The sequence below is a fragment of the Triticum dicoccoides genome, chromosome 3B (assembly GCF_002162155.2).
Source record: "Triticum dicoccoides isolate Atlit2015 ecotype Zavitan chromosome 3B, WEW_v2.0, whole genome shotgun sequence".
Lineage (NCBI taxonomy): Eukaryota > Viridiplantae > Streptophyta > Magnoliopsida > Poales > Poaceae > Triticum > Triticum dicoccoides.
Genome location: NC_041385.1, coordinates 559,394,412 through 559,416,516, shown reverse-complemented (window position 1 = coordinate 559,416,516; position 22,105 = coordinate 559,394,412). Strand labels below are relative to the sequence as shown.

Below are 22,105 nucleotides of genomic sequence, written 5' to 3'. Positions count from 1 at the left end.
TTCACAACGAAATTACATCGGTGGTATTCTGGGTAAAAATGACAAGTCAAAGCTATGTTAAAAAATACTACTATTTAATGAATAGTAATGTCTCAATTATTTTTCTTCACCAAGAATATCACGAGTGTCTTTTTCATAAAACTTCACACATGCGAACCAACCAGTGGTTGGACGGTTTGAGGGACTGTAGTATCCTCAACCCACCAGAGTTCTAAGTCCTGGTACTCGCATTTATTCCTGGATTTATTTCAGAATTTCCGGCGATGCGCATCTAGTGGTAGGAGACGTTCCCGTCGACGATGAGGTGCCTACGGTGACTTCGTAAATTTCAAGATGATATGTCGGCTCGGTCTTTCGGAGGTGCTCATAGGGGTAGGGTGTGCGTGTGTGCGTTCATAGGGGTGAGTGTATGCGCGTGTATACGAGCGTTTGCGTCTGTACTGTGTTAAAAAAAAACTTCCCACATGATTAGAATGGTCGTAGTTTTTTCTAATAATTATTTTGAATTTACTATTCACCTAGATGCGCGTAGAACCATGTTCACATTTTCGACCGTAGCACCTGATATTTCCCTGTTGCGGTAATTTCCCAAATCCCCCATGCCTTCCTCAGCGCATCGCCTAAGAGAAAAAGAAAAAGAAAGGAAAAACAGCAGCGGCGACGAGGCGGGGGTGTTGGGGGAACGGCGGGAAGTCGACGAGACCCAGAAGCTGTCCGCGCCCCACGCGCGGGATGGGCAGGCCACCTCGCTGGTCCTGGCCATGGCGGGGTCGAGGATGCGGTCGGCCTCGTCCTCGGCAGCAGGATGATGGCTGGTTGGTGGCGCGAGGAAAAGCTCGTGCACGGCGTGAGCACGGGCCGGCGTCGAGGTGGTGCCCTTCTCCTCTCTTCTTTCCCTCTGGTCTGCTCTCTCTGCATCGCGTGGGGTTGGAGATGGTGGCGCGAAACGGGGGCGCGGGCATAGGAGGAGGCCAGAGGAGCTCGACGCCGGAGAGGAGCTAGCTGGCAGAGCACGGAGAGGAACGAGGCCGAGCTCGGGCGGGGCGGTCGAACTTGGCATGCGGCAGACGAGCTCGCCGGGCAGCGCCGCGACGGCCTGGATGCGGACGGCGGAGAGAGAGAGTGAGAGGGGTTCGGTTCTCCGTCGGGCGGCGAACTCCATCCCGTCCTCCGCCATCCTCTCCCGCGAATCTGGCCCGCCGCCGAAGAAATTTTTCCTCCATGTCCTGAACCACGGAGCATGATCTCTGACGATGAGACGGCGACAAAACTGTAACGCGCGGCTCCGTCACTGGCCCACCGTACGACGATTTTCCTGCGAACCGGACCGGCATTTCATTTCAGCAAAAAAAAAAGGAAGTAGAACCGGACCGGGCCAATGAGGACCCTATCTTAAATCTCCACCATTCCACCCTTATCAACCCCGCCCACAACCCCTTTCGTTATCTATCTTTCCCTCCCTCCTCTCTTAGGTTCCTCTGCTCACTACTGCTGCCCCTTCTGCTCCTGCACCTCCATCCCAGTAATGCCTAGCTTGTAGACAGTGCGCCTACCTCAGCCCAGCTGCCTCTCTCCTTACCTTAGCTGATTGCTTGGGAAATTGCCCTTCCATTTTGCTTCCTGTGGCCGTCAGTTCATCCTTGCCGGTATACTGTCAAGAGCAGCTGAGCGCCAGGCCATTGGTAAATTGTGGAGCTGCTATTATTTGGTTTCAATGTCTTCTTTGTGTGTGGCCTTTTCTTGGAAATTTTCATATTAGCGTGCGCTTAATCGGTATCCCTGGTTGCTTCTGTGTTTCGATATGCATGCTTATGCGCATAACATTGTTCTTGCCTCCCTCGTGCAGTGTGAGCACGGAACAGCAAACACTGCTTCTCAGCTAAGCCCTCTTAAATTGTTCCTATTGTGTGCATTTGAAATTGGATATCCTTTCTACGGTCATGTATATTTCCAATTTCCAAAGAATCTTTGTCAATTTTTAGCATGTCTGCTCATGTCATGGTAAATGAGCATCTTGACTTCTTGAGTCTGTTTCTATGTCCATCGTTGCACTTGCAGGCATGGTTTGAATTTCAGCCCCCTACTGCTCGTGCACCCTTCAGTAGTTGCGTTCTTTCTATCCGTCATTTGCGCAGATTTACGTTGAAGCGATTTTTCTTCTTCAATGGACTAAATGTAACTGCGTCATTGGTTCATACCTTATACTTATCCCTTCATAGAGTTTGACGATTTTCTTTTGGATTTCGGTTAGTTGTACCATCTATATATCATTACGCGTAATTATCTCATTTTGGAATCACAAGAGGTAAAAATAATGTCGACTTGAATTGATGTTATGGCGTTAACGCAACCATTGTTGCTTGCACTTCATTCTCACCTTTGGTACATCTTTTTCTGGTCAATCCTGTGTCGTGGGGTGTAACTGTGTCTCTTTCACGTCTACGTAGTGTGTACATATACACATATCAAGAACAGCTCCCTGTTTTGTCCTAACTTCAGTTTTCTAGCCCTACTTGTGCAACCACCATCACTCGCTTGACTCTTCTACTCTGTTCCTTCTAACGTATGCCACATGTCTAGGTAGTGGTTGTTACTCCAACTTAATTTTATTTTTTACTGTTTGGTCTAGGTGGGCATCTTGTGCTGAGCTTGCTTGCCGTTTGGCGCGCCCATGGCGCCCAAGAGCAAGCGTGGCAAGGCCAAGGGCGAGAAAAAGAAGAAAGATGAGAAAGGTATTGTTGCCATGACACCTTGATTGGCTTTTGCTTGCAATAGTCGGAGTAGATAGTTGCTTGCTTGAGCTGATCATTTGCAAATTTCTTTGATGAATTACTAGTGCTCCCTGTGGCCATTGATATCACTGTCAACCTTCCGGATCAGTCCGATGTCATTCTCAAGGTTTAGCTTCTTGCTACCTCAGTTCTTTCTGCACTGTTTGTTTTTCTTGATGCATGATTTCAGCAACAAATATTCCTTCTTTGCTTGGTGCAGGGAATTTCCACGGACAGGATCATTGATGTGAGGAGGCTGCTCTGCGTCAACACCGCCACCTGTGCAATCACAAACTACTCCCTCTTGCATGAGGTATTTATAACGTTTCTTTTTCTCTCCATACTATATTACAGCAGCGAACATCAATTCAATCCTGTTATATTACGTCGTTTGTCGGCAGACTCGTGATGGTCACTTGAAGGATGGCGCGGATATTGCGACACTGAAGCCATATACTCTCACCCTGGTAGAAGGTACATCTTATGTCTGCAAAATAAGGATTTATTTTCTCAAGGCATCTTTAATCGAACCCAAATAAGTTTCTGATTCCCCAAAACCTTTTTTTACTTAAGTTCATCTAATCCATTCCCAAAACGTGCATAACTCCCAGAAGCCTTTTGGCTGACCCAAAAAACAACCCTCTTCTTTTTTGCGGAGGAAGAAAAAAACCGTCCCCTTCCAACATTTTGGCTTCCACTGCTGCCACACAATTCGCTCCCCAAAACCCTAGCCACGTGCATTTTATTATTTTTAGGGTTGTTTGCTATAATAGTTAGCAAACAGTAGATGTTTTTAACATAGGTGATGGCTAAATTTATGTTATACAACTTTAATTTTAATGCATTCTTTTATTGGACTTAGATTAGAATGCAACAACAAAAAACACAGGATTTTTTGGTAGTTAGATTTTAATTAAGAGCTGGTTTTTGAAGTTAACTAGTGGGGTTGGATTAGAGATGCCCTTAAGATTTGTTAAACCCATTGTTTGTAGACGTATGCTTTGTAAATTGTACCATTGCGCACCTATACACCTGACTGCACCTTCATTTGCATAATTTTGTCTTCGATTTCCATATATCTTAGAATTACTATTAAATTCTCTTCTATAGTGTCTAGAGATAAACCATCCATAAACCCTACATCTTAAACTCTAAAAATTCACAATGCAGGGGAGTATGACGAGGATAGCGCGTTGGTGCACATACGGCGGCTGCTGGACATCGTTGCGTGCACCGCCTCCTTCGGCTCTCCGCCACCTCCGCCGCCTCCTCCATCCCCCAAGGATGCTGATGCCACCAAGGAGCCCTCCAACTCCAGCTCCAAGCCCGTAGCAGCGGCCTCCTCGGGCGGGCGCCGCACGGGCTCACCGCCGCCCCTGCCGAAGGAATCAGCTGCAAAGGATGCTGATGCAGCGGCGGCCAAGGAGGACATGGTCTCGGCGGAGCTGGAGGCGGAGATGAGCGGTGCATGCCCCCGCCTTGGAGCGTTCTACGAGTTCTTCTCTCTTGCTAACCTCTCACCGCCTCTCCACTGTAAGTAAAACCTCTCTCGCAGCCTCACCAAAACCCTGTAGTTGATCTCTCTTTTTCACGCTTCAGTTTCATGACTACTGACTCGAAACGTAAACTTATGGCCAATGCTACACGTTGGCCGACCAATCCCAGCCCAGGATCAGCCCCCTCCCGAGCTGTAGATTGCTTTTCACCGTGGCCATCGGATCTTGCCCAGCACTTGCGCATAGGAGAACAACATCCGTATCTCTTGCTCACAGGCGCGCACGGGGAAGAGACGGTGCCCACATCTCACGCTTACATGGGTGCACGGAGCCTACCCCCACTCCCCTCGCTCGCAACGCCCCACCCACGCCCGCAAGAGCCTCGCCATTGCCGGCTCACCGCATCGCACTCCATGTATGCAGCACAGCCAGCAGGCTCGCTCCTGCCAGCCCTGCTGTCATCGCAGCAGCCCTAGCCGGCGCTCGTAGCAGCGGGCGTCACTGCCCCGCTGTCATTGCAGCATCTCCCGTCAGTGCTTGCTGCAGAGTGCGCCGCCGGTCGCAGCATTGGGCGTCCGGCTCGCAGCAGTTGCCGTCGCCATTGTAGCATAGGCTGTCCGACTCACAGCAGTTGACGTCACCGTCATAGCACCATGCCCGCATGCTCGTAGTAGTGGCCGTCGCCGCTCACAGCACCCAGTCGTTGCCGTTGCAATAGTGTGGCCCTGGCTCGCAGCAGGAGCCGTCGCTGTAGCAGCACCGTATCCGCGCGCTCGTAGCAGTGGTTGCCGCCGATCGCAGCAGTGGTTGTCGCCGTCGCATCACCCGGTGGTCAGCATCACAGCACCTTGTGATCACCGTCGTAGCACCGCCTTACAGTAGCGACAGCAACAGCGGTAGCAGTCTGGGTGCACAGTGATCTGAGGGGTTTGTAGCAGCGACGGCGCAGCCTGGCAGTGCGGTGGTCTGAGGTTGCAGCAGCGTCAGCAGCAGTGAAGGTTGAGGCGCTGGGGAAAAAGAGAGGGGGAACAGAATGATGTGGTCGCGGTCCTCGCCGAAGAGGAATGAGTGGCGGCAAACTTGTGCAGAGATAAGACTTAGACGCTTAGGGACCACATGAGCGGTGCGTGGGGCCCATGGGGACGCCAGATTAGAATGGGATGCCCGATGCTAATCGTTCTACTAAGCTTGTTCGCAACAAAAGAAAATTAAGGTGCTGTAGTACTGCCAACATTTGAAATGGAACTAACAGGGTCCTGAATCAAACAATATGACTTCCTTGGGAAATTTTGGCAGCCTCAGTTTATATTTGGAACCTCTGCCTTGACCTATTTGTCCATATATCTTTGCTGTCGGCTTCACCATGGTTTGTCCTTGAGATGGTAGTTCATGCAATTTAACACTTTCATTACTTTGAATGCTAAGCATGAGATATCAGCTTGAACTTTGTAGAGCTGAACATTTCTCTGGCGAGGCAAATTCTTCCGTTTGCTGAGTTATTTTAACTCTTTCGATCAGTTATAAAGCGAGTGACTCAACCTCGACAGGAGGAGCAACCGTCTGATGACCATCTCTTCTTCCTTGAGGTAATAATGGATAATAGTTGTATCTTTGACAGCACTTTTGCGCTAAGATCCCTGCTAAGTACATTGCATGTGTCCTAATTGGAGAACTGTTGGCTTTCTTTCAGGCAAAGCTTTGTAATGGGAAATTTGTCATTGTTGAAGCTCGGAGAAAGGGGTTCTTTAGTTTTGGGAAACAGCGTGTTTTGTGCCACAATCTTGTCGACCTATTGAGGCATCTCAGCAGAGCATTTGATAATGTTCGTTTATCTCACATTCTGGTTATAGCTTTTATATTAGGGTAATATAAATTGTTGTCTAATAATCTGCATTCATTATTGTATTACCTTTGTTATTAAATATCCCACTTAAAGCTGTAGCCACTTCTGGACCAATGAACTGATATACACTTTAGAGATGAATGCAGTAAATAACAGCTTGATTTTGAATCTATTTTAATGTATATATGCGTGTGAACATTTGTGTTGTGTGTATGTTTTTGTACAGTAGTAACTGAGAGAAGATGAAGCATAATTAGGATAAAATTCCTAACTTCCCTCAGCTGCAAGATATTTGAATTGGCAAAGTCTATTTTGGCAGCAGCACCGAGTCCTTCACCTTTCAAGTTTATACTGCTGAAAATAACTATCTGCATTGCTGTATTTTCTGGCAGATATGGGAGGACTACTTAACTCACAATTTCACTTAGTCAGATTGAAACTATGTACTAAAAATTTGATACTTGAGCATGCCAGTGCATTGTTGTAGTTTTTGAAAATGGAATTTGCCAAAACTGTACAATGGCACGGTGTCAAATTCCTATTCTAGAAACTACTTGTGGTTCTTAATTGCCAACAATTTGATAGCACCATTTAAGTATTTCTGTAAGCAACTGTGTGGTCTCATTTTTCGTATCTCTAATTCTTTTCTATGACCTTGTTATATGAATTTAACCCTTTGTGGTGTTTCCATATATATTAGGCATATGAGGATCTTATGAAGGCATTTTTGGAACGGAACAAGGTGTGTTGTTACCCCTTTTTGGGTGTTTCGCTGTACCTATCTTTTTCTAAATTCAATGGAAACTTTTCACAAGATCGTGACTTTGTGCTTGTATTATTGTGTGCTTGGGCATAATGATTCATCTGAAAAGGAGTGGAACATATTTTAATGCATTTTAAGTAGCAGACAACAATTTGGGTTGTCTTCTAGAAATATCTACCTTCTACAGTTATGCTGATGGTCATATTCAGTATCTTCCATTTGGTGCTCCTCTAGTATGTTGCGCTTGATTATTAAATATTTACGTGTAGCTTGATAATGAATCATGTTTTTGTAAACCAGCTGTTCCATGCGCCATCAGACAACATTTTTCCTATTTAATGCTGCATCATGATCTAACTATATCTGCTTGTATGTTGCAGTTCGGAAATTTTCCTTATGGTTATCGTGCAAATACATGGCTTGTTCCTCCGATTGCTGCCCAGTCACCATCAACATTTCCTCCCCTTCCTGCTGAGGATGAAACTTGGGGAGGCAATGGAGGTGGTTGGGGAAGGGATGGCAAAAGTGACATGTTGCCATGGGCAGATGAGTTCATGTATCTCACATCCATGCCTTGCAAAACTGCTGAGGAGAGGGAAATTCGTGACAGGAGAGCATTCCTACTGCACAGTCTATTCGTAGATGTTGCCATCTTTAGAAGTATTGCAGCCATCCGGTATGTAATGGAGAGTACAGATGTATCAGCATCAATCAAGACAGATGAGGTCTTGCATTCTGAGACGGTTGGAAATTTTAGCATCACTGTCACAAGAGATTCTTCAGATGCAAGCTGCAAGCTGGACACTAAGATAGATGGAAGCCGAGCCACAGGAATGGACTCTAAGCATCTTGCAGAGAGAAACCTTTTGAAAGGAATAACTGCAGATGAAAACACTGCTGCACATGTATAAGTTCAAAATTAAGGTGATCTTTCTCATATTCAGGTAAAAGAGTGTCTTTTCTTAATTTTGTCTCTAATTTGCAGGATGTTGACAGTTTGGGCATCGTGAATATTAGATACTGTGGATATGTTGCTGTAGCAAAGGTTAACAATTACGAGAAAACTATTGTGACTTCTTTTAAGCCTGCTGATATCACGGATCAACCTGAAGGGGGTGCTCATGCATTGAACATTAACAGGTTGGTAGCAATGCTTTGTGTTGTTTTTCTAGTTATCCACGAAGTTTATGCTGCTTATCCCATTTTTTCATTATTATATATATTTATTGTTTTTAGTTTGAGGATGCTCCTAAATGAAGCCAATGCAACTGGAGAAAAGAAGTTACCAACACAAAGTCATATGCAGGAAGAACTAACTGCAGCACAAACTTATGCTGAGAACGTGTTGAAGGAAAGTCTTCAAAATCTTGAGGAAGAGGAGACTGATAAACAATCATTTATGAGATGGGAACTTGGTGCCTGTTGGGTTCAGCACTTGCAAGATCTGAAAAAATCTGACAAAGACAAAAAACAAGGTGATGGGAAGGAAAAGAAGAAAATGGTAGACAAAGATGTGAAAGAGACAAAGATTGAAGGGCTTGGGAAGCCTCTCAAAGCTCTTAAGCATCCGAAGAATGCGGTTGATGCTTCTGGCAAGGGATCCTCATCAGGGAACAAAAGTTTGACTGATGCAACAAGCTCTGGGGAAAGCCAGAAAGTCAAGCCATCATCTGTTGAACCGCTTCAAGGAGACTGCATAACCTCTGAGAATGAAATCTTGTTGAAGGATGTATTACTGGATTCCGCCTTTACAAGGTTAAAAGATTCAGAAACAGGACTCCACCAGAAGGTAGAAATTCATTAATTTTCATAGCAAGTGATGATTTCACATCTGCCCTTTGGTGTTCTGCATATCCAACTCATACCCTCCTCATTTCAGCATTTAGTTTCAGAAAATAAATGTCCTATTTAAAATAGAGTTTCCTTCACTGTGATTACTAATCTTTGGCAATTATATACAATTCATATATAACTGTCAGCATTACAGTTCATGTGATATTTTGTTTGCTAATATTGGGGATATCATTGTATGCCGTGGAGAGGTTCATGAAATGTGTTCTTACCCTACTAACAAGCTCAAAGTTGTGTAGCCTACCTCAGGCGCACTAGGGGTTGATAAATAATAGTGTGGTTTGCTAGGGGCCGTGCTTTCCCTGTTAACCAACCTACACATGTTCGAAGCCTCGCTTCGGCAGGGTGAGGACGCTTGTTCTTCTAAATTAAAATTTCACTGGTGCTAGCCTGTGGCCGAGTGATTTTTACACCAGCGTGTAGTAGTTTCAAGCAACATCAGATATGCAAGTTTTTTCACCTTTTTTGATTTTGTCGGATCCACTTCTGAATTCTACAAATAAAATCAAGTGTATGAAACATACTGGGTATTATTTTAGCACGCTTGCTTACCAAGCGGCCATCCGTAGCTACTAATCATGAATAAAGTTCATAGACTAATCTCTTGTGCTCCACAGTCACCATCTGAGTTGATTGAGATGGCTCTGAAGTTCTATGATGAAGTTGCGCTTCCTAAGCTGGTATGCATCATTATATGAAACATGAATAAGTTCCCACATACTTATCCTTTTTAGTCAAGAAGCATAATAGCTAACCAAGAAATTATTTAGGTTGCCGATTTTGGTTCTTTGGAACTTTCACCTGTTGATGGTAGGACATTGACAGATTTCATGCATACCAGGGGCCTACAGATGCGCTCCCTAGGACAAATTGTAAGTTTGTAACAATTTTTTCATTTGAACATGATGGATGCCAGTTCTTCTTTAGTGCTTGATATGTGCTAATCTAAGAATACCCTATGTAGGTCAAACTTTCAGAGAAGCTCTCACACGTACAGTCTCTTTGTGTGCATGAAATGATAGTGAGAGCATTCAAGCATATTGTCCAATCTGTTATTGCAGCTACTTCAGACATGAGACAATTAGCATTAACAATAGCTGCAGTGCTGAACTTACTTCTTGGTGTTCCTGAATCTGAATTTTCTGGAAGTTCTCCTGCTGTGCATCCCCTGGTGTGGAGATGGCTTGTTGCCTTCTTGAAAAAGCGATACCAGTATGAGCTCACAGGGCAACATTATGATGATGTGAGGAAATACGCTATATTGAGAGGACTATGCCATAAGGTAAACATGTTTTAATATCTTTAACATTTCTCACGCCCGGTGCATTTTATTGAGATTAAAGGTTGCTTTTAGGTGGGCATTGAATTGGCACCGCGAGATTTTGTCATGGATTCTGCTTTCCCGTTTTGCAAACAGGATATTATTAGCCTTGTGCCCGTACATAAGGTAAAAGTATTTTTCTCAGTCAATTGTTTTTATCATACAAAAATCACATTGTGCTGTCATGGCTTGTTCATCACATATGACTATCAGTGTTTTGAGAACTTGGTAGATATAATGAGTGGCACATAAACACAACTGATGTGTTTTTTCAAAAATGCAGCAAGTTGCGTGCTCATCTGCAGATGGAAGGCAACTTCTAGAATCCTCTAAAACAGCTCTTGACAAGGGTAAACTTGAAGATGCTGTTAATTATGGAACCAAGGTACCTTCTTGTAAAATCTTGTGCATTTCTTTTGGCAATTCCTTAGCTGTCATATCTTGGGGACTCATAAATTATTCTATGTATGAATGCAGGCCCTTGCCAAGCTCATAATGGTGTGTGGTCCCTATCATCGAATGACGGCTGGAGCTTATAGCCTTCTAGCTGTTGTTTTGTACCACACTGGTGATTTTAATCAGGTAGATGGTTATTCAGCTGCACAGCACATAGTCTATAATAATTGTTATGCATGTTTTGAAGACAATGGAAGTGATAGCACTGTTTAGTTAAGTGAGGATTATTGAGCATGAGATGATATAAAGACTTACGCCATTGCACTTTCTTTATGTATGTATTTGTTTAGACTTAGAAATAATATATACTTTTAGCATTCTTTGCTAAGCATACTTTCAGTTACAATGTGAGCGAAAGATACATAAAGGTGTTATTGGGTTAGACTAACTATAACATCGAAGGAATATGTAGTGAAGATACAGAACAAATTCTGATAAAACTGAGATTTTCTTGTATTTTTAGGAGGATCAGCAGATGTAAAGTTTTTCTATCAGTGTTCTGCACATTTCATTTCATTAGATCTACCAAGTTCATTATATCAGTGTTATGTGCATTTCATCACTATGACTATCAGTGTTTTGGACATTTCAACATCAGCAGATCTAACGTTTTTCTGCATATTAATAACTAGTGAAGTTGAAATGTGCCAGCAAGTGTTCTATTTTGTTTTTGAGAAAAGTCACCCAAAGAGCATTTTTACAAGTAACAAGGAAAACATAGGCGGTACAATGGAGTTATGGACACAAAATGGTCAGCAAAACGGCAGCACTTATGTAATGCCCTCCCAGCACTGGAGATATCTCAGATACAATCCGACAGGAATATCTATCCAATCCAGCACACAACCGCTTAACACTCTCCTGTGACTAAGGGGTTTCCGTTGTTCGTTGGAGCAGGCAAATAAATGATCTGTGTTGTTTCCAAACAGTTTTACTATCTGCAGTTATAGATACATATGCATGTGTTTTAAATCACAAAATAGGAATCTTTTAATCTTTTGTCCTGCATATATAATGAAATTACCTTCATGGAAATTGCGTAAACGATAACAATTCAATAATTTTCTGCACTTCTACCTCCCATTCCCGTATGACGCTGTCACCATTAATCTTCTTTACCCATGATGCCAATGTAATTAAAAATGATAGTTAATAGTTAAACAGCTCAAATGTAATATGCATGTATCCTGTATGTCATATTATGAGAAATAATCTAATTTTCCCTAATGGCTCCTTTGTCAAATACTTTCCGCGTATGCCATATAAAATTACCTAGTAAGGCTCAGCGGCTTGTTATAATGGACAAACCCCAAGTGTACATTATCATATATCAGATCAGTGAAACTTCATCTTGGCCTGTTTTGGGGCTTTATTGCCTTCTGTTTAGTTACTTAGAAGTTAGAACACTGGAGCCAGCTGAACTGATGCTTTGGATATCGGTGTGTTTGTGGTGCCTCATAAAATGCTTGATAGTTATTTCAAACTCATGATCTACTTTTCTATCCTAGCATTTAATTATCTATAGGCACAGTATAATATGTACCTAAAAATTTGCAGGCTACAATATATCAGCAAAAGGCCCTAGACATCAACGAGAGGGAACTTGGGCTTGATCACCCTGATACGATGAAGAGTTACGGAGACCTTGCTGTTTTCTACTATCGTTTACAACACACAGAACTGGCTCTGAAGTAAGTTCAATTTATGAAATACTACTTTTTTTATTCCATGCAGAAAATCTAGTTTCACAAGGGCTGAGCAAAATAGTCACTCCAGCTGTAACTTGAAGAGAAGTAGCATATATCCAAAAGAGTAGGAGACCTCCTTTAGGATATTTTATATCTAGTAAAGTGCTATGTCAAGTTGATGAAGTTTGCCAAATAAAATAGTCTTGCTATTTCTCCCAAGAATATATTTTACTATCTCTCACGTTAAAACTATTTTTTTTTCACAGAATTATGATGTCAAATGTGCATATTTGGTTCTCTCTCTCTATGCTATTTGGATTAAAAAACTAATCTTGTCATATGAAAGAAACGCTAAGAGTGAGCAGGAACTAGTTGCTTAGTCGTTTGAGTGCCCGATTTCTTTGTAGTTTAGTTTTGTGTCTGAGGTGCTATCTCTCAGCTCTCACTCCATCAATGTTAATTACAACAGTTGAAATAATATAACTAGACCCGAGCATGAATACCGTCAACATATAACCATCAAACATAATGCTGGCAGATGTTACAAACTCATAAATAGTTAAATACTAAGTGAATCCTTAGGTGGTGATATGTTCCCCTTATGTTTTAGCTTAACCACAAGCATATGTAGTACTCCCTCAGTTCACAAATATAAGATGTTTTGGATATTTCAATATGGACAAACGGGCTGAAATGAGTGAATGAACACACTAAAATGTGTCTATATACATCCTAATCAGAAAAAAAGTTCGAACATTTTATAATAGTGAATGGAGGGAGTATCTTTTTTATTCTTGGGCAAGATTGCAGAGGGTAAAAGTGGTATGGTATTTTCTTCTAGCCTCAAATTATTAAATTATTAATTGCTGTCATGTAAATCTCTTCTTGAGGATGGATCAAATTCCCTTAAGCTCGTATATCTTTAAAGGCCGAAGATTCAGTAATTGTTTATTTACCTGTGTATGAGCTTGTCTTGAAGATTATTTCATGGATATCAAAGCTATTGCGTTATGTGAAAACCTAAGGGTCTGAATAAACAGCAGGGTGCTATACCTGCTATCCTTTTGATACTCCTTGCAGTGTACAATCCTAGTGATTTAGACTCATTGCTACAGTGTATACAAAAAATTAACCTTTGGTGCAAATTAGGTACGTCAAGCGTGCATTATATCTTCTACATCTTACATGCGGGCCATCTCATCCAAACACAGCTGCAACATATATTAATGTAGCCATGATGGAGGAAGGCTTGGGCAATGTGCATGTAGCTCTTAGGTACTTGCACAAAGCTTTAAAATGCAACCAGAGATTACTTGGGCCTGATCATATCCAGGTAATTTTCTTTCTCAATATTAAGGAAACATTTTAAAAAATTCTTCTGGCAAATGGCGTGCTTTTGTTAGTGAGATAATTGTTAAATATGAAAGATGTTCATTTCATGCCTCTTTACAAATCTCACTTGTTGACTTAGACAATAATCAGAAAATCTTAAGTTGATACCTTCAATGACTTAACAAGTTGTGGTGAATGCCAAAAAATCATCAACAAATTGTTAGTCGGTTCCAGGAGACATGTCTCGATGATGAGTCAAATTATTGAAGGCCAGGTGTTGCCAAGACCGTATCATTGGACCCCTCTAGGCCCAGATATGGGCCATGGAGACCAAGATCCACATACTCGTTCTAGTACCACTGTCAGGACAAGACAAAAATCCATCAACAACATGGGAGTATGATTCCGCGCATCAGACTTCGGGTCTTTCTTGCTTGCCTTGCTCTTTACATAAATGTGCCTCTTGGGAAAACACTTGCTTGTGCTCCTTGTGGCCGGAGATTTTCCCAGCCTACACAATTATAGATGTGAGCTCATAAGCTCGCCCCCTCTTGTGCGCCACACATTTTATGTGCATAAATAGTGGCGTGCACATCCATGGTTCTAATCTCAAAAAGAAAATTGTAGAATCACGATGAGGAGCATTCGGTTTGGTACATGCATGGAGCTTCAAGTTAGTTGGATACTTGCATAACCAAGAAGTTACATCAAGATCACTATGAGAAGCATTTGGTTTGATTATTAACCTAGATCTACTCTACTGGTCGTCGCCCTTCTCCTCGTCGACTAGGTCGATGTACACCGAAACCGGCCATGGATATGGCCACGCTCCCGGTGCAATGGCCATGGACACCGGCGTGCGGAGTGGCGTGGTTGGCACCTCCTGCTGCTCCGGCTCCACCCACTCGAGCGAGCAAGGCACTATGGTCGTCCACCCCCACGAGTGCCCACAAGCGATGCCAGTGGCCACGGCTCCTGCTGCTCTGCCGCGGGCGCGATGGCCGATTCGGCCATCAGCACCTTTGGCAGTCCAGACCACTCGGCGAGCTTGTCCAGCTGGGAGTCCTCGAGGACCTTCTTGAAGGCCTCGTCCCCTCTTTCACTACGGGCCGCGCGGCGGCTCATGCGCTCGAGCACGCGCACGATGGGGATGTGCTGGAGCATGGGGCGCTAAAGCGCCGAAGAACAACTAGCATCGTGCGTCATGCTCGACATAGAACCATGTGTCCCAGTGCGGCAAGTCCTTAGCAAACGCCAGTTCGTGGCGGAGGTCATCGGGAGCTGAGCCCGACGGCGGCAGATCTCCTTAACCGTGCGCATCCCGAGGCTGGAACGGCCGGCACTGGAACCCTCTCCGGGTTCAGATGCCACCCATTCGGCAGGTGGACGTCGGGCCATGGCACGGGGATGACCTCGTCCCAGTAGCGCTGGCACTGGTCGACGGTGACGTAGACGTGTTCCCGCAGCGGCGCCGCCCTGAGGAAGAGGCGGCCTCGTGGTCATGCTTCACAGGGGTCCACTTCCACGACATTTGCCTTGGCGATGGGCAGTGGCGAGGGTTGACACCCCCCGGCACGTTTGCATTAAAAAGGACCTGCTCTGTGGTAGTTGGGTCACTGGCGCGTGGGGCCAGAGCGGATCCGTCTACTGTCAGTGTGGACGCAAACCCGATCCAAATTTGGGGTGGATTTGCAAGAATGGGAATGGGTCGGCCACTCGCCGCCTGCAGCAACGGGGTGAGTCGCCACAGCCACGGGCATGACGAGCATGTGACTAGCCCGGCGAGACGTCACGCGCCGCTACCACCAAGTCCGAATGTGAAGAGCGGAATGGAGTCAGACTGCCAGAGGCGGCAGCGCCAGTGACGTGACCGGCTGAGCAGTCAGCGCCGCCTCGCGTCGTGGAAGCCACGTCCTCTTCATGCTCCGGTTCGCCGTGGAGGCTGGAGGGGGAAGACCTCTCTGGCCCTGCGCGTGGCCAGCACCGGTCTCACCAGCCGCGTCCCTAGCCACCTAGCACGGCGGCGGGGGTGGCGACTGCTGCACTGGGTGAGGAGGGGCTGGCCTCGGTTGTCGCACGAACATGATGCACAGTCTCGTCCCTGGTGACCGAGCACGGTGGCAGAGGTTGCAGTGTCTGGACGCACCAGCGACGTGCATGCGGAGGAGCGAGTTGAGGAAGCGTCGCAGGGTGTCCGTGCTGGCTCACATGTGCCCCAACTCAAGAAAACGCAAAAGCTTTGTGCCCCGATGCATTTCAGACCCAGAAAGAATTTCTTTTTTTTTAAATCATTTCCATAACTAACTATTGGGTTCAAGTGACATATTCTTCTGTGTATGTAGACTGCTGCAAGCTACCATGCTATCGCCATTGCTCTCTCGTTGATGGAAGCTTATTCGTTGAGTGTTCAGCATGAGCAGACAACCTTGCAAATCCTTCGTGCAAAGCTTGGACCAGATGATCTTCGGACTCAGGTTTACTTCTACTAAGTGATATTATTGAAATGCTGAAAACCTAGCCCCTCTGTTACCAACGGATGTCATTTTAGAATACATTTTGTATAAAAGAATTAACTTTGAGCATTAATATAAACTAATGTATTTTATTTTAAATACGAAAATAATATTAGTTGATTTTTCCATCAAAGTTCTTCTGTAATACTAGTTGTGCATTTGAAAGCAAGTCAATGCCCAAATGACATCTACTACCTCTGTTCCTAAATATATGTCGTTGTGGGAGTTCAAATACGACATATATTTAGGAACGGAGGTAGTAGTTTGTAACAGAAGTACCTCGATTAGTTTCCCACTTGAACTATTATCTTAGCTATATGAAGAGAATCGTTCCCTTTTCATTTATTTACAAGGACATCCTTAATATTGTTGCCTTCCACATTACAGGATGCTGCAGCCTGGCTTGAATACTTTGAATCGAAAGTAATTGAGCAACAAGAAGCTGCCCGCAATGGAACTCGAAAACCTGATGCATCAATAGCTAGTAAAGGACACCTAAGGTGCGATTTAGTTCTGCCAATGAAATCACAGTTAATCCTTAGAGAAACTTCTATTGTGTTGTGCTAGCTAGTGCACAGCACATAAGCTGGCATCAGTTATCATAGATATTTTTAGATGCTGTGGATTGTTTTGGACTATACAGATGCTGTATTGACTCTATTTGTTTGCACTTGCAGTGTATCTGATCTTCTTGATTACATCAATCCCAACGAAGAAAACAAAGGAAGAGATTCTGAATCAGGCAAGAGGAGATACTCAAGCATAAAGGTTAGTTGCTAACTTTTACTTTGGATTATGCCATCATCAAGGAACAAGGTTAATTAAGACAGAAATCAGAGCCATGAAATGGTTACCATGGTGTAGTAGTGTTAAATGAATAATTAAACTCATAATGCAATTGGTCAGTGTCTTTCTACCCCAGAGTGTATTAAACTCTCCTTAATTGGGCAACCAATTTTTGTATCTTTCATGGATTGAGCCTATGCCGGCGGCTCATATTTATTCTGTAGTGTTCGAATATGATTTCTGTCCCTAAGGAGCTCTTATCATGGTAGCAGCTCACTGAATATCTATGGTTAATACTAACCTATCCAATCAAGTACTGTATTTGATATCGCTACTGTGTAAGTGTGTATGTTAGATAATCTGGTCAGGTAATTTTGATGATTATCTTTGTCTATACAGTTTCAGTCCTACCAATTCAGACAGGCCCTTCCTGTGTATCTGGAACTCAATGAACCTGGTTTCCTTTTTTTCATGATGCTTAAAGTTACACTACAATTTCCTTCTGTGAAAACATTCATGTTACCACTGAAATTACTTGACCTTTGGTATTTTAGCAATACTGTACATGGCACTTTAGAATTTATTCATTGTATACTCATCCTTTCAGGTTTTATCACATTCGAATGAGAATTCAAACGTAGCAAGTCCTGATATATCTCCAAGAGATTCTGCTATTGCAATCAAAGACGAGGAGAAACAAATTAAAGAGCCGGTGCAAGATGATAGTGCTAATATCATGGATACTCCTGAAACTGAGGTTAAAGAGAGTCCTTTACCCTTGGAGGCTTCACCACCCTCTGAACAGCTGGTAGAGAGATCTGAGGTGAACATCAGTTCACCTGAAGTTTTTGAAGGTGAAATACTAGAACAGGATGATGGCTGGCAGCCTGTTCAAAGACCTAAATCAGCGGCAGTTTTAGGTAAACAGATAAAGCATTACCGTGCTGCCATCAGAAGATATGACCCTGAGAATCATGCTCCAACAGATGCTTCCCAATATAAGCCAAGGAATTCCTATTCAAATAACCGTTATTACTTCTTAAAGAAGAGAACTGTCGTACCTGCAGCATACACAGATCCTCAGCAGCATATGAAAGTCCAGACATCAAGTGCCAGGTTTGGTCGTAAGACATACAAGGCTATGACCTACCGGGTTAAGCCAGGGACAGCATCCGCGGAAGTGCAAGATACTTCTAGGATCACAGAGCAGATGAGTGGTAAAGAAGAATCCCAAATAGCTTATTCACATGTACACAATCGTTCAGCAGATCTGAAAGGATGTGAGCCACATGGACCTTGGGTTGAAAGTACTGGAAACCCACCATCATACAAAGATGTTGCATTGGCACGTCCAGGTACAATAGCCAAGACTCAAATACAAAAACCTAGAGATGATGTACTGCAACCATCACTTGGTCAAATTATCGCACAAGAAATGAAGGATTCCTTGGTAGATGCAGTTCAAGTGGACCAGAGGTCCGTGTCCTCAAGTACCAATAATTCCAAAGAGGTAAACATTGTGCCAGCAGAGATGCAGCATTCAGAAAAAAGAGAAGAGTCACATAGGGAACAAGAGATTGACAACACCGAGAAAGATAGTTTACCAGATAAGATAACAGCAGATAATGAGAAACCTTCTGGCATTGCCCCTGCAGATAGTAAAACAGACACGACCTTATTCAGTAACGAAGATCAAGAACCAACAAGTAGTGACAATTTTGGTGCTGCCACTGAGTTCTCAGATTCGACAGTACCCACAGAAGCTGAAAAGAGTGGAAAATCTGGCATACAATTTCTTGAAGAATCTCTACCTACTAATAGTGAACCTATTACAGTCTCAGAGCATGCAATAAGTATGCAGGGAGGCGTTGGAGGTGTTGAAAGTGAGAAGTCAAAGCCTGACTTGCTTCTAAGTAATATTGATATAAGAGAGATATCTAATAAGAAGCTATCTGCTGCTGCACCTCCATTCAATCCGTCTCCTCCAGCTACCCTTAGCCCACTTGCTGTAAGTGTCGGTCTCTCACCACCAGGTGCCGTTCCAGGCGTCGGCCCTTGGCCTATGAATGTCTCCATGCATCCTGGACATTCAAGTATGGTGCCAAACGGTCCTCCTCTGTGCACATCCCCACATCATTTGTACCCGCCCGCTCCTCGGTCTCCTAATCTCTTGCATCCTGTGCCATTTCTTTATCCACCATATAGTCAATCGCAGATGGTTCCAAGCAGCACATTTCCCATGAACACTACTATTTTTCGCCCTAACCATTATGGATGGCAACCTTATATGAGCCCAGTTGCATCTGAGTTTGTGCCTGGACCAGCATGGTCAAACAATCATCCAGTCGCTTACACCCCCAGCCCACTTGTTGCTGACACTATTTCTCAGTCTCTAGCAGATTCACACGTCCTATCTGATGCAGCTGTTGTTAGTATAGGACCTTCAGTGGACAGCAATATGGTTGCAGTAAAGGAGGAAATGGAGGTCCCTGTGGAGGTAGACAGTGGTAATTTTATCCGCAATAATATTTTGGGAGAAGAACATGATAAAGAGTTAAAGGATGCTGTTAATGCTGCACTTAATCCTCAGACGCTAGGAGACAGCACATTTGATATTGGTGGAACGAAACTGGGAGGCAACATGAAGAATGAAGATGAGGGTAGCTTTAGGATATATGTAAAGGGGAAAAGCAGGCGAAAGCAAACTCTGAGGATCCCGATGAGTTTGCTTAACAAGACATATAGCGCACGTTCCTTCAAGCTTGACTTCAACAGAGTAGTCAGAGAGAGTGATATTTTCAGGCCATCGGGCGTTTCTTTTGCTGAAGTAGTTTCTTCTGGCGACTGAGGAATATTCCACCAGAGTCAAATATTTACCTATGACACTATTACCCAAAGAGAATTCGATGGATCTCCATTTGAAAAATACTGAAATGTGACTCTTATTTTTATCTGAGCATTCGGAAGGCAGCAACAATGCTCCTTCCGTGTTCCAGGTAATCATTCTTACAGATATTTTAAGAACTTTTTGCTCCCCTATTATAGATCTCAATCATCTAATATGCTAGGTGTCGATTTCAAATGTTCTAGATCTGAAATTAATCAATCCAAGCTACTCCGAGAAGATCAATGTGTTTTCTTTTCCGACTTCAAATAAGGTATGGCTCCCTTCTCAGTTATCATTTTAGCGTGTTACATGTTGAATTTGTTTGTACCCCATATACAGATCAGTTTTGGGTGTAGTTCTTGGTAATGATTACATTTTGCTATAAGCATTTATAAAAAGATTAGTGTTCTTTGAAGCACCTTTGGGACCTACAGAGTCATCACGCATGTAAAGAGGGGGTTAGCTAGTCACTGCTCCAATAAAAGGATGGGTAGGAGAAAACTTACCTTATTTTCTCAGTTCAGCCAATGTTTAAGTACAAAGTTTTCATGTTATATCTTCATCTATGTATTAATAGTAGAATAGCATAGCATGTTTTCTTGCTGTTTATTTGCAGCTTCCACGCTACCTTTTCTTGTAGTGATGTGTAGCTAACTGTTCTCTGTTCACACGTTGCTCTCAGGTGTCAGACAATTCCGTGTGGAGTGTAGCAGATTGCCGAGAGTTTTGCGAGATCCGGGACCAATACAAGGTGGAAGTGTTAGCAAAAAATACATGGCAGACTGATTCTTTACTAAAATTTTGATAGACTAAGTAGAATATTTTCCCCCAAAATTTGGGCTAAATTTTGGTGGTATGGAACTTAGCTTCTAGAAACTTAGAAATTTGTTTGCTCCTGCATCCGGTAATAATCTGTCGTGTCTTTTGTGAGAGAAACTAATGTTATTCTTTTGATGAGAATAGTAATAAGAGCACCTCCGGCAGTTCACTTCTCCCCAATAAATTTTCTGTGATAGAAGATCTGAACCAAAAAAAAAACATACTCTAGCAGCTCCCCTCCCTTCAATAAATTATTTTTGTGATCATAAAAAATAGTCCCACTGTTACCTTCGCAACGTGCTCAATGTGGGCCTCGTGGACGGGCAGATAGCAGATCCCGTAAACCTTCGTTCTGTAAAATGGTTTTAGAGGATATTGTAAATGACAATTGTATTTTCCGAACGTTCGGATTTTGTCAACAGATCGGAACGAGGCGGTCGCCATCCGATCCGCTTCTCGCGCGCGCACTACTGCAGGATCCGTTTCTCCGATCCGCTTCTTGCACGCGCACTGCAAAGATTTTGCGTTGTAAAAAAGTGCGCCCATGGGAGTTAAACCCCCAACCTGCAGGTTCGGGTGCAGGTGCGCTACCACCCAGGCAAAGCTTGCTTCTTTGTTTCTAATTCAGGTTAGCTAAGTTTTATACTCTATTTGAGAGCGGGAAAAACGAAAATGCTTTTGAAGAGGGGGCTGACCCATATGGACCAAGTTATATTGGAAGGATCGGTGCATTGGGTTTGTCGATGACTAATTTTTGAGAAATGAATGTGTCTCTTCATGTAGAATTCAAACTCCGATCATTGTCTTGTGTGTAACTTGCGGACTTTTTTTTGTTTGAAATATACATTGGAGAGTATTTTAATTTACACACCACAGAACATGGTAACTTACATACAGACACTACAATAATTTTTTTGACCCGGATTTTTTGCTGTTAAAATGTAAGATCAGATAACCTACACGTCAACACCGCGGTAACCTTTTTTTTACCTGAAAAAATTTGATACAATATACCTCCGGTTTTATTCTGTATAAATAGCATGGTAATTTAGGAATCGTAGACCTGATAACTTACGTGCCAAGACAGTGATAACCTTTTTATTCACCAGAAAAGAAAGTTGATGAAATATACCCTGATAACTTCTGTTTGAATAGCATGGTAATTTTCACATCGCATACCTGATAACTTATGTACCTCGGGTCTGGTAACTTTGATGGGGAAGGGGGGATTTGTCGGAACATACAACGGTAACTTCTGTGCAACTATCATGATAATTTACACACACTGACCTGATAACTTACGTACCCTTAGCATGGTAACTTTGACCCGAGGGGAAAAGTATGAAAATACCCCGATAACTTCTTTGTAAAGAGCATGGTAATTTATGACCACATCCCTCATAACTTACCTAGAAACATTGCCATAACTTTTGACCCCGGGAATTTTTTCTGTTTGAAAACATATCACCGGTAATTTCTGTGTAAATATGATGATAATATACACACTCAGACCTGGTAGGTTACGTACAAACATGGTAACTTTAACCCAAAGAGAAAATAGTTGAAACATGCCCAGATA

The 22,105-nt window shown here is 43.3% G+C and overlaps 1 protein-coding gene across 4 annotated transcripts; it reads left to right on the top strand.

Annotated features, from left to right (window-relative positions):
• Window positions 1-714: 714 nt before the first annotated feature.
• LOC119277066 (protein TSS-like) lies at window positions 715-20,695 on the top strand. Of its 4 annotated transcripts, none has more exons than XM_037558275.1 (26): window positions 715-869; window positions 2,630-2,732; window positions 2,837-2,898; window positions 2,992-3,084; window positions 3,173-3,245; window positions 3,942-4,304; window positions 5,786-5,853; window positions 5,958-6,089; window positions 6,811-6,852; window positions 7,254-7,778; window positions 7,859-8,013; window positions 8,110-8,662; window positions 9,342-9,404; window positions 9,495-9,596; window positions 9,689-10,006; window positions 10,079-10,171; window positions 10,329-10,430; window positions 10,523-10,627; window positions 12,059-12,192; window positions 13,339-13,522; window positions 15,864-15,995; window positions 16,422-16,534; window positions 16,712-16,802; window positions 17,428-19,816; window positions 19,911-19,978; window positions 20,390-20,695. In XM_037558275.1, exons 2-24 carry the CDS (start codon window positions 2,672-2,674, stop codon window positions 19,666-19,668), a joined length of 5,805 nt encoding a protein of 1,934 aa, XP_037414172.1. In that variant the 5' UTR covers window positions 715-869; window positions 2,630-2,671; the 3' UTR covers window positions 19,669-19,816; window positions 19,911-19,978; window positions 20,390-20,695. The 4 variants fall into 4 exon arrangements, with proteins under 4 accessions (XP_037414172.1, XP_037414171.1, XP_037414173.1 ...); XM_037558274.1 differs by lacking the exon at window positions 715-869 and adding an exon at window positions 1,427-1,682; XM_037558276.1 differs by lacking the exon at window positions 715-869 and adding an exon at window positions 1,427-1,682 and having other exon boundaries at window positions 19,889-19,978.
• The last annotated feature ends 1,410 nt before the right edge of the window (window positions 20,696-22,105 follow it).